Here is a 13,913-nt window from a genome sequence, read left to right as displayed (position 1 = left end):
CTCCTCCTCCTCCTCCTCCTCCTCCTCCTCCTCCTCCTCCTCCTCCTCCTGTCCCGTCCAGTCACACATGCCTCCTCGGATCTCGAGTAACAGCGCCTACGTCGTCCGACAGTTTCCGACGTACCTGACTTAGTTCGTAAATTGGAGAACCGTTAATAGCCGTTAAAGCGCACCGCGACTGAGGATTTTTTTAATGAGCGAGGGGAGGAGTGACGCGGTAGTTTTGGCGTAGTGAATGAGGCTCGGTGGACTGTAAAGAGCACTGAATGCTGCTCGGTAATCGTGCGTGCGCTTGATGACGCAAGGAGCGATAAATGAATAAAGGGAGTTGCCGCGAGCGTACAAACAAATGGAGCTGTAAAAAGGTGAGGTGAACGAGGAGGTGAAGCGAGAGGCATGTCTCTAAAGTTTAATCCTCGGCTATTATGGATGGAAGGCGTGTAAGGCGAGTTTAATGTTGTGCGACGATCTGCCGCGTATCGTTGCATAACGCGATAGTTGATATTGTACGAAAACATTTTTGCAAATTGCAATTGACGGTGTCGTACACGAAATGCTCCTTTTTCGCGTGCTTTCATATCGCCAAATAACAATGACTAAAGGCTTAAAGACGCGAACGTGCAGGAAGAGCGATTTTTTGTATGCAAGGTAATGTTGATGTTGACAAGAGTTATTCTCTTAAATTGGCCGATCCGTTGCTGGACGATAAGAGAATCCGAATAATAGAAGGATTTGCCACGTTAAAGTTCATACGATGATGAAACGAGGGTGGGAGTTTGTTTGTTTTGTTTGTTGTGTGCGCGCGTGCGTGCGTGCGTGCGCGAGTGTTTACGGAGCGAAGGCGGTGGCGGCGGGGCGGGTGGAGGTGGGGAATTGGGTTTGGCGGGATGGGGCCGTGACCTTAAGCGAGCCAGGAATCGAGTTCATAAACGTGCTCTGCCCAATAAAATGACAAGACGCAGAGAAGGAGGAAGGCCGAAGGAATTCCGTCGCATTCCACGTAGACTCGATCATCACCGTAACTCACGTGAGCCTCGGGCTTTGGAACAATAACAAGTTCTTAGAAATCGGCGAATTTGCGCGCCGGACAAAGTCATTGCAGGGTTGATTGGCGAGCGACAACAAATATCCTCGCGTAACGCGTATCGCCGTCTTCGGTCTCCCTCGGACGCGGACGAGATATGCGGCGAGGTCAAAGTCCCGAGGGTTTCTTCAAGGCGAGCAGCTCTCGACCCGAGAGATGGACGGTTTCTTTCTTCGGCCCGTTCATTACCACCTGCGCGGTACCGAGAGGCCCGAGAAAAACCAGAAAAAAGCCGCAAGTCACGAGTCCCCTCCCCCCCATAAATCCCCTCCCCACCCATCCGCTCCCCTCCCATCCCCTCCCCACTCCGCCGCACCACACCACACCACACCACACGTCTCATCTCATCTCAACGACCCAACTTGAAAATCTCTCGTCGCCCATCATTTGAATGGCGTATTTTGCTCGCCTCGCGAACGTCAGTCGTTTCGTGAAGACAATTGATGAAAGAATGTCGGAGGGAGGGAGAGAGCGCGAAATTATTTCGCGATTGTAAGATGGGCGAAAAGAAAGCGCGGACGCGACTTTATAAGAAATTTCCTCGAAATCGGGAGAGTCAGGGACCTAAGGACGCGTGGTGTGTAAGCCCTCCTACGTGTGTTTATTGGCGTAGTTGCGAGCAAAGTCCGAGGCAAACTGGAAAAACTAACGGCGATCTCGATTTCGTGGCTTCGATTAGACCAATGAGAGAATACTTCCGATGGGCTCCGAGCGATGGCAAATTAATATTATCAGGTGGCTCGGCGTAGCCCAGTGTGCGAGCGTCATCGTCCTCGTCGTCGTCGTCGACGCAATTTTTTCTAATTATTATTGATTTATTTATTTGTTCGTCCACATAGCCACATGCATGTAGAGAATCTAGTTGTCGGATCAATTTGAGTGTGGAATGATGGATGGCCTCATGTCCATCGTGACTTGAAACTTACTTTATTCCTACGGACATTGATGATAGTGGGAGGGGGAGAGGTTAGGGGGAAGGAGACTAGAAATTCATCTCATATTTTAATTATTTATTGAGGCAGTCTGTTAAAAATTTAGTCATTTTATACGGAAATTTACAGCGGGTATGCAGAGCATCGTGAGATGTAAAAAAATTTGTCTACTCATTAAAGGTTGGCCAAAATTTTCTAAAAATAATACCGCGATAATTATTATTCTACGATTGATAGAATGTGAACGAGTTTTCTTTTAAAATTACGACATGTGAAATGTCGGATTTTTCATTTCGTAATGTTTTCTAAGATTATTGGCATAATATATTCAGGATAAATGCAAAGTAACTTTGAAAACCAGAGTGAAGGATGAACATTTTATCTTTGTAACTGTAAATTAGAAAAAAAATGAAATGTAATTAGTATAGACTATGGCAACCGTTAATCATTCTGTCTAAGTATAGATTACACTGACCAGAGTCATTATTCATAAGGTTTTCTTTTTCCTCGCCCAAGGTCAAATTCCTTGGAGCATAAATTACACTAAATCATCGGAGCAATTATATATTCTATATATAGATTATATATATATATATATATATATATATATATATATATATATATATATATATATATAGAAAGAAGAAATTAATATATTACTTTATTATAAATACAATATATACAAATAACCAAATATAATTAAAATGTAGCTATTGTAATAGAGCGAAATAGAGATCGCGTTTGTATATTCGGATGTGTCGAGCGCGTATTAATGTTAGGAGAACGAGTGTTAATTTGCGTTAGAATTAAAAACAAAACAAAAATAATAGAAAAAACATTACTTGTGAAATAAATTTTCGTAAAAGTATCACGAATAAGCGGAATGATAAGTACAACATTTGAAAACGAAATGTAAAATTTCTTAAAACAATCTCAACTCGTGAGAATCCAACATTACGTTTTTTTCTTCTTTCGAAGCCACAATAACGTTGGCAATAGAATTTTAACGGTAAATAATTTGTAAACAGCGCACAACGACGGCTCATCAATGCCAATTCGCACGAATAAAAATAGAAAGGAAAAGAAAGACGATAACGCATGAAACGCGTGACAATTCATGGGCTTCAACCATAAGGAAAAGATCGTCGTTACGGTGGCACGAAGGGCAATAGAGAAGATCTCTCGTACGCAATGATCTTCCTACAGAGTATTGTTTTGCTTGGTCCTGATGATTTTCTCGAAGGGGAAGTTTCGGAAGGCCTTATCGAAGATTTCCGTGAATGCCGTGGATACGAGTTCGTTGATAAGGGGCTTCGTGAACGTGAATCCCGGCTGCCAGGCGCCATTTATAATCCGATCGAGAATACCCTCGAGGACTTCACGACCATGCAGGAGATTCGATATGTGCAGCTTGAGATCGCGAATCGTTTCGACTTCGACTCGCACTTTTATCTTCATCCCGGGCTCCCTCGTTATCGTAGTCGTTTGCATGAGATCAACTGAAAAATTCATGTAACGTAGCTTTCAGACATTATTGCGGTTCATGATAATGTTGCTGCTGCTGCTGCTGCTGCTGATGATGATGATGATGATGATGATGATGATGATGATTATGATGATTAGGATTATAATCATAACAATAATAATAATAATTATTATTATTATTATGACGGTGAAGATAATAATAATAATGATAGTACTCGTCGTTATTGTCATTATTATTCTACGTAGATATTATTGTCGTATGTAACTTTTTTTGAAACATGGGCACACTCTTATCTTGGAAACGTTTATAAATTATAGAGCAGAGATATGCTCGTGCAAATGTTAACGTTAGCTTTTTGCATAAGTAAACGAGGCTTGGCGTGCGATTCGAATGAAAATAGGAAGCCTTGCGTGTATTCTTCTCCAAGATTTACGAATATGACGATAATCAATATGATATAAATATGATCTTATGAGATTATAAATATTTATAAGCGTAAGGTTCAATAACATTGTTTATTATAGAAGTTTGTTTTTATCGGCCAAGTGGATCAGCCGTAATTGCAAGGAAATTACAGAGCTAAGTAATGGTACGAGTGACACTGTAAACAAACGCTCGAATCGGCTCAAAGAGAATATATATATATATATATATATATATATATATATATATATATATATATATATATATATATTAGAAAAACAAGTAAGTATTTATTTCCCGGTCAAATATCTATACAGGAATTATTATTTTATCAAATATTTGTCTTGTCGCTTATAATGTGCAATACCCGTGATTCATCTTGAATTAAATGCGAATTTACATTGCGCAATTTACAACGACAAACGCGGATTTCGTACCTACGTGAGGCAAAATGAAAATCTTCTAAATCAAATAGCCGGCTTCGATCGAACGATAAAAATTATCCCGCCAGCAATACGCAAACCAAACTCACTTACACAAGCTCAACGTAAATTTTCCTTTGTTGTTGACATTGGTCCCTAAGACAGCGCCATTAAATTCATAGTCACCGGACAGGTATTTTTCTGGGAAGCTCTGGGTGTACACCACCTGCAAGCAAACGTCACATTATACCGAGTAAAGTCGACGACTGCGAGACGCAAACCAAACATTATGAGTGGGATAAGGTCGGGGAGGAAGACGGATGTTTAATAATGTCAATATATGTTAATCGGGTTGTAACAAGCGGCTGTGGCAACCTTGTAGTTCTTCAAGTCGCTGACGAACTTGGTAACTTTGCTCGCGGACCATCCGCTCTCCGTCACGTTCCTCAAGGTGATTGTGAAGCCGAGTTTCGGCAGTCCGCGACGGGCGCTTATCTCGTTAGCGAAAAACGGGTCGAACGGTGCGACATTGTACTTGGGCAGGCCTGTTTTGAAGTAGGGACGGATTGCATTGAGCGCCTCGCGAACGCAGCCGTCGAAACCCGCAGCTTCGACGCGGCAGTTCTTGAAGTGGTCTTCTGCAATAGTAAGAAGCGAGTGAGAGGGCCTGTCGCGAATTTATTATTTCGCTCGTTTCATTTCGAGCGTGTGATTTTTAGAGTAGCGAGTCTCCAATCTTCCTATCGATCGTTCAATTATCATACGCTTAGCGGCATTTCAACTAGAGAGGCGAGAGAAAGTAGGTAAGACACGTTGTCTGCCAGTGTCAACTGGAGCAGGAAAAGAGAAAAAAATGAAAAGTTGTTGAAGTGCACCAACGATTAATGATGTATACGAATTCGGTGCCGTTATTATCCGCAGCACACATGCCATGCATTGCGTAATTATTCGTCTATCTTCTTACCGTACCATAAGGCGATATTAATGGAAAATGAGCGTGAAAAAGCAAAATATCGTCAAGGCGATATATTGTTAGATAATTAAGTTTTTTAACTTATACAGTACGACGTAGTATAATGCGCAAGGACATGTTCGGACAACTCAAACTGACTTACAAACTCCTCTCGATAACGTCATAAAATTCCTTTGAACGTAAATATATGTTGAGCAAGTATCGTATAAATATGAACAACACTAAGGGCAAACATCTATTCTTCTTTCAACTTAATAGTCTTTAAAATATATTTATTCATATTTACATTAGTAACATGTCGTTTGAATGATGTCGTATTTTATTCAACGACACTATTAAATCTCTGACAATATAAATATCGTTCCAAAAAAATAAAATTGTATTTATATATATATATGTGTGTGTGTGTGCGCGCGCGCGCGAAATATTTATTATACATTCATTTATTTGAAAAAATTACTAATGACGAATAGATGATTCTATTCTAATAAGAAATAAATTAAATGATTTGTTATGTTAAAAATCGTTAAAACATGATAATAGATAACAATAAAGAAAGTATCAGTATGGCTATCCCTTACTCTATCTCTCTCTCTCTCTATATATATATATATATATATATATATATATATATATTATATCGCATATTTTTATAATAGATTATGGAATAGCGGTAGTAAATATACAAATTATTAAAAAATTTTATGTATATTAGGTCAAAAAATACTCATTCGTCAAATATTAATTTAATGAACATCATATTTACTCGTTTAAAACTGTTAATAATATTTGTAATATTAATTATGATCACTCTAAGATTTATTATGCTTTCAATATTAAAATCAGTGAACATAAATGAAGTTATGAAACTCTGTCGTAAAAAGCAAAAATCTCTATAAATATAATGTTTCTTGCTATACGTAGCAATTAGCATGTAAATGTAAATAAAATTATATGGAAATTTTAGATAGGAAATATAATTCAAATATTTTTTTAATAAAAGACAAATTCATACCAAAGCATGGAAAATTGTAAGAAAAGTATGGAAAAAAACAGATTTTTTTATTTCTATCTCGCATATGAAACTTAAAAGTTATTTTTAATTGATTCTTTAAGATAAAATTAGTGCAATAATATTTTAGTAGACAGCTACTCATCGTTTTTCTTTTTACTTTTCTGTATTCTATAAAAAAATACTTTATAACATTGCACTCGAATAGTTTGTATTGAATTTGTTATAATAAACAGACTTTTATTACAAACTAAAACTAATAACAAACAAAAAAATATATGAAAAAAAAAATAAAGAATAATAATAAATGTACTGGAACATTAATTACATAGATTAACGTGTATATAATTGAAACGTGTATAGAATTGTATTACTTTACACTATTTAAAAACTTTCTTCCAATATCATTTAAGCTTATAACATTTAAATATTAATATTCTTAATTATCGGTGTATTAAAATGTAACTAATAGCACAATAATAAATTATTTTAAATTTAAATTTTTATGTAAATACAATTCTCTAACATATGTGACAAAACAGATTTTTAAAAATAACTTATCAAATAACTATTGATTAGAATGTTCGTGCGTCTATATGTTTTTATTATTATTTTTTATCATTATTTTTTACTGAGTATATATAATGCCTTCCGTATAGATTTATTAAATTATTGATAATATTTCTAATTAAATATCTTATAACGTAAGTAATTTTCTTACAATGAACAAACATTTTTGATTCGATAGATTATATCTTAATGTAGAATTAAATTTTCTCGAAAAGAGAAACTTTCTTTTTATTAAAACTTACCGTGAATTTAATTCTATATAAAAAGTTAAAAAAAATTCATAAACATATTTTTAACTTTAACATTGTTTTTGTTAAGTCAATATTTGTCCACGAGAATACCTTGCAATCGCATTGCTTTGATTATACAGAGTCCAAGTAATTTTAATTTATTATGGACATTTAAAAAGTATATATAAATTTCAATCTCTGGTTCTCTAAACTACAATTTTGAGCAACCGACTCACACAAATACTCCTACGTTAAGTCAGACATTAAAATGCCAATCAGTATAATTTAGCGATTAAAATATTTTATATTTACGATGGCTAAACAGCTAAAAAAACATAAAGTCGATTATAATTATTAAGATGAAATATTTCCATTATATTTGTCAAGAATATTAGAATGCATAAAAACAATGTAAATATTAAGTGATAGTTAAAGATATTTTATCTTCGATAAAAAGCAGATATATTTTTAAGCTTTAGAAATCAAATAATATTGGTTATTATTGTAATTTCATTTTCTAAGTTAATTTTATACTATGTTTGATTACATAAGAGTAATAAAGTCACTTTAAAATAAATAAAAAAATTAAATTTACTCTTCCAATTGTCACGTACGATTTGACGATATGCACAATTATACTGTACGATTGCAAGTTTCCAAATCTTACACGATTACTTTCACCCACGAATTGCATCTCCATAGCGTTTGATGAAATAATGTGTACATATATGACTATGAGTGCAAATACAATTAAGTGCGCAGTCGACGTCTGAAAAAGAAAAACTTTTATATATGGAGTTTGGAGTGCCGAGGCCTTATTTCTGTACTCTAACAACCGAGAGCAATTACATCTCCAATAAAAGTTTCACTAATAGATATATATATATATATATATATATATATATGTGTCAATGTAGTATTTCAAAATTGTTCCGTGCCACTCCACAGATTTCATTTTATATTCCATCGTTTGTTTAGTTAATACAAAAAAATATTCTTCACCTAGACTATTAAATAGTTTTTGTCACTTATTTTTAATGGTAATTATATGTAATGTACCCTTGCAGTCAATTTTTCTCAATTTTTCTGTAATAAATGTTAAATTAATTTAATAAAAATACAGTTTCTCGTTCGATAAGCCCGTTAAATAAAATGTTATTGACAATTAATTGTAATAATAAATTATCAATTAAGTAGAATTGCTATTAGAAATTTGACTTGCTATAAATAAATGAATTGATAATGAATAAATGATAATGAACGTGTATTGTTATTGAATTTTTCATTTACTAAATTTCAAATTTTATATACATTTTGCACATCAAAAAACTACTCATACATAGATGTAATAAAATCAAACGGGATGAAATTAAAGTATTAATTTTTATTTAATGAGCAAATAAATTTGTAGCCATAAATTAATTTTCTTAATAATTATTACATATTAGACATATTGACATTTATTAGTAATATAGACATATTGTAACTGTATAATAATAGAAATGATGAAATATTTGAATTAATTAAAGTTCGATAAGCAGTATCTTTCGTAAAATGAAAAAAATCGATCCCAATAAGATAAAAGATTTATAATGTTAAGTGTATACGGAAATTTTTTTTATATGTCGATTAGGTTAGTATTAACATCGAAAGCCAAATTATTATTCTCAAGTCAAATTATATTCCTTTATCGAATTAATGTACAGAAGAAAAGGCGAAATAACGTAAAAACATATATATTCTAATCTCTTTTTTACACTCGCAAAACTGCTTTTGCTCGAATCATAAAGATACGGCTTACTTTATATTATTCAGTTTTATTTTCAAAAATAATTACGATAAGTTTTATTTGCACATTATTAGATTAACGTACTTATTTTATCATTAAAATCATACACCGTATAAATGACATTACGTATATTTGTATATGCAATTTCAAAATGGTCATTATACAATAAATCACTTTCCCTGAGAAAAGAAATGAATCGTAATAAAGGAAAAGAAAATGACAATTGAAATACGCCATTAATTGAATGCCACTGAACTTTCTTCGTTCGTCATTATATCATTAAATCCCCCGACGCGTATCTTTGATTATTCGAAAATTTATTGATCTGCGAATACGCGTTTTAGCTTATGTTTAGACTGACGATTTTTTAATAAGATTTTAGGTGAAAGTGAACTGCTCTCTCATTTTCGACAGATAAAGAAATCTGACGATGGCCAGGAATATAAATTATAAAATAAAAATCAAGTGATGCGAATGTTTGGAAATATAGTTATCCAGACTTTCTTTCGAAAGGTCCATACTTCTTGCATCGAAGCCGGTAGCTGTGACTCAAATGACGCAACGAATCACCGGATTTCGCCTTAATTTAATATGTTTATATTGCAATTGTAAATTTAACGCTGTCGAAGGACAACGGGTCCTGGAACGCGGCATTCACTCCGCACGTAAAACCAGTATTTTCTAAATAACTTTATAAGACGTATACTACGCTAAGCATTAAAGATAAATCGAATGACTATAGAAAGTAGTCGTTTTTGGTGTTTGCAAACAATTTTGTGCAAATATTATTATAGCAAAATTTTGCAATTATCAGTAATTTCAATGGTCCTCTTCATTTTCAGTGAACTCCTTGTCGGCTTTCGAGAACTACGCCGACCCAAATAAATTGCATAACTATGACCCGTACGTAATATAATAATAATAAATAGTGTAAACTAAACTATTTATGCAATTGTTTACACAAAGTGGAAAACTTTTTTACAACTTTGCTACATATAATCAGATTATAAGCTTTATTATAATAAAAAAATTTTTACGTAACATTATAGAATGCATGCATACATATATACATGTATAAGCTCATAAGTAACTGCACTGAATTGCATCATGAATTTCTACTGTTACAGAAAGAAATCAATTCAATGCATTATTTCTAATAATGTAAATGTTACAACTTAAAAGCACTAATAATTCTCGATTTTACATATGTATATATATATATATATATATATATATATATATATATATATATATATATACTTTAGCTTTGAAATAGATAAAATTACGAAATTATAATACTATTTAAGCTTGTAACAATATTTATTTATAAATATTCTTCATAATAACATTAGTAATTAAGACACACTCGGATATAATTAGATCATTAATATATCGATCTATGCAGCTGGTGCCTACTTTACGCGCTATGGTGCACTTCCCGGAAATTAACAACAAAATATTAACAATTTCCTAACGTTTATCAGCTATGAACGATCTCGCTGACAACTCACCGCTGCGCCCCATCACCATTCAATTAATCATCGAACATTAATCCTTAAGCCATCGCCTGGGAATACTTGCCGATATCAGCACGAGCACGCGCGAAGAGGAGAAAGAGGAAGAGGAGCAGCAGCGGCAGCATCCTCGAGAAGCTCATCGTCGTATCTTTTCTCTCTTGCACACACAGGGAGCGAGTGGAGCGCAGTCGAGCCCGAGCACCACTGGCCCTCTCACCACTTCGACGCTCGCGTTCCGGGCCTTCCGCACGCGCGCTTTCACTCCAAACGACACATCGGTCCTCGCGATCCTTTGCGATGCTTGTGCAATAAGACCTCGTGGTTCGACGTCAAGAGATTCTGTGGACTCTGGCGCTCTTGGGCCTCGGACTTCTTAAGCGCCCGGGACGGACCAGTTTCGCCATGAATTTCGGCTTCGCCTGGGTGTAATGCACCGGCCACTAACGGACTCGAGCATACGCGGCGTAAGAGGCTTTTCACTTTTGCCACTGGCTTATGGGAGAAAGAGAGAGCCAGAGGGATTTCGGTTGACTCCAGTTGACCTCCGGCGCGCGGAGGATTGCAGATTATTGCCAGCGAACGAATTTCGCCGCCGATTATTGGTACAGGCAGTAGGGGGGGGGGGGGGGGGGGGGGGGGGGGGGGGGGGGGGGGGGGGGGGGGGGGGGGGGGGGGGGGGGGGGGAGGCTGCGGCAGGGATGCAGAAGGCTACTAGTTGTTGCAAAAGGTGTTACGATTAGCGGCTGGGGCAATTTATAGTATTTATATTTATAATATTTGTAGTTGGAGTAGAAAGTGCGGAGAAAGTGCGGACGCTCGACAATAAAGCTTAAATATTTAAATGTGTATATACAAAAATTGTACACTTCAGCTCTCGGAAATTTGCGAAAGTTCGGTTAAAACTAATTGGGTAGAAAATTGAAAAACCTCGTCTTTTTATATTATTGAGCTTTTAATTGGATGACTATTTAAAAAAAAAAATAATAAAAAAACTACGACAGTTTTCTTCTATACAATGGTTTAATACAAGTTATTACGAGTGTAGATAAGAGTATAAATATTAAATACTATTAGAATAGCTTTAGAAACATAATTTTCATTATTTCTAAAAGGTTATTTCAAGTTTTCGAGTCAATGTACTTCAAGTGTTGCGTTTTTCCAAAATTTCAATTTTTACGTATACAATTGGCATTATCGTTCCTGTAATAAAAATTCCAACTTATGACTTAACTGACTAATTAAAAATATTAAACATTATTATTGATCTGTCATCTTATTACAATCATTTAATTATTATATTTCAAACTGTACAATATTGATCTAAAACTTTTATTAAAATCTATCGTAACGATATTGTTCATCGGCTTTTTCTACTTCTCCCTCCCTTTCAATCAGTTTTCACATCAACTGAACAAATAAAAATCATGATAAACCACAGTGCTTCAATAATGAAAAATTTGCTATTAATAAATGTGCAATATTATGAAACATATCAAACATTTTATAAATCGAATGTAAAAAGAAAAATACGGAAGTTATTGTTCTACCATACCGACGGAGATATTACCGTTCGTAGATTTAATTGCACCAGATACAATGAATCAAAAATAAATAAATTAAGAAAATCAATCATTCATAAGAAGTAAATTTCCTTATTTTTAGGTAAAATTATAATATTTTGTAGAAATATTAATGTACTAGGACTTGTATTTACAAAATGAATAATATTATGCTTTATTTTAATCTCATAATTAATATTACGTCTATTGGATATTATTTATTTGGATAACTTTCGTCAACCTCGTTAATAACAACCACGATTAAACGAAAGTTTAATCAACTATTGTAAAACTGATAATATTGCTCTATTAAACACTGGATTAATTGAAAATTATAATCAAATAAAATTATAGATCTCACGAATTTATTATTTTACTATATTAATCTTTTATCACAACATTAATATGTCACATAGAATATAAATGCTGCAAAATTTCTGGTTAATAGCACTGGTATAATTATGAAGTAATGAAATTGTAATTTTTAATAAGCGCACATCATAAGAAAGAAAGAATGTAAACAATAACATTTTTGTGTGTAGATTACAGTAACACAATGTACCATCAAATTCTGTATATATTTTCTTTTTCTTTTTTTTTAAACAAGTAACAATGAATTAAATAATATATATATACAATACATATTTCTGTTGCGGATGTTAGTCGGTAAATTTAAGAGATTTTGTACGATTAGCCGTACATACCATTTGTACTGATCTACATTACACACAGTGCCAAAGTAAAAGCTTAAATAATCTTCTATTCGAATAATTACGTATGATCATTACTGACTTAGCAGCTAATAAAGGGCAGATGAATATGCAGGACTTAAATTTTTTTTTACTATGCTTCAACGGCATATTTTTATACATAAACATAGACCTATCGTTTACATATATATATTTTTTTTTCTTTCACCTGTTATTTACATTTGTATATAACATGCATGTATACTATGTAATATCGTAATCTTTAAAGTAAACATTTTATTAAAATTAAAAGCCTGAACAATTAACATTTGATTTTTTAATCACTATGAAGTGTATATAATTATTCCATAACCTGTCAACACATCTCTACTTATAAAAATATTATGAATTCCTACGGAAATTTAAAATTCTTGCTCGTATTTTATTCGATTATCTTTTAGCTATGTAATCTTTTTTTTTATTATTATTATTATTATTATTATTATTATTATCGTCAAATTTATAATAAACAGCATTATTTTTTCAATAATATTAGACTTTTGTCAATCGCACGCTTATTTTCATTTTTTTTTTTTTTTTTTTTTTAATATAACGATTGATTGTTGATCTACGATTTCATTCCCATTACAAATATTTAACTAACAATAGTTTAGAAACTGGAAATACGTATTCTTCATTAGCGCAAATTCATCAGCGCAAATAGCAGATACATAAAACAAAATTCTTAAATAGTAAGTTTAAATTGTAGATGCACACCTTCAATTATTGGGAAATACGCTAAACAAATATGGTTTGTATTTCGTCACTACATCTCCGTAGAAAACTATTGTTTTTATTAATTTTTATCCTTAAAGCTTTTTCATTTTTAAAATCACAAACAAAAAAACAAAAAAAAAACAAAAAAAAAATTAAATATAGCTCCTTTACCTCCTAATATTTTGTTGGAAAATAATTTATTTTAGAAAATTGTTTAATGCCTTTTATTCAATTGATTTTTAAACAATCATACATGAAGGATAAAATTCAATGGATTATTCTTTATATAATAAGTTATTTTTCACAAGGCATATAATAATTTAATGTAATTGAAAGTAATATATATATCTGTAAAAAATATATAACGGAATACAAAGAAGATAAAAATCATTATTATAATAAATAATAGCATTTTAATGACAAATTTATAGATCTTGTTTTAATGAGACA

General features: G+C 33.2%; 1 protein-coding gene across 1 annotated transcript; it reads right to left on the bottom strand.

Annotated features, from left to right (window-relative positions):
- Positions 1-2,897: 2,897 nt before the first annotated feature.
- Jhbp16 (Juvenile hormone binding protein 16) lies at positions 2,898-10,814 on the bottom strand. The gene is made up of 4 exons (XM_011500396.1): positions 10,503-10,814; positions 4,723-4,985; positions 4,462-4,573; positions 2,898-3,515 (listed from the first exon to the last, which is right to left on the bottom strand). The coding sequence occupies exons 1-4, from the start codon at positions 10,576-10,578 to the stop codon at positions 3,217-3,219; spliced, it is 750 nt and encodes a 249-aa protein (XP_011498698.1). The 5' UTR covers positions 10,579-10,814; the 3' UTR covers positions 2,898-3,216.
- Positions 10,815-13,913: the final 3,099 nt, after the last annotated feature.

Source organism: Ceratosolen solmsi, unplaced genomic scaffold (assembly GCF_000503995.2).
Source record: "Ceratosolen solmsi marchali unplaced genomic scaffold, CerSol_1.0 scaffold56, whole genome shotgun sequence".
NCBI lineage: Eukaryota > Metazoa > Arthropoda > Insecta > Hymenoptera > Agaonidae > Ceratosolen > Ceratosolen solmsi.
The sequence above is the reverse complement of the archived record's forward strand: the minus strand, read 5'-3'. Positions and strand labels throughout refer to the sequence as shown.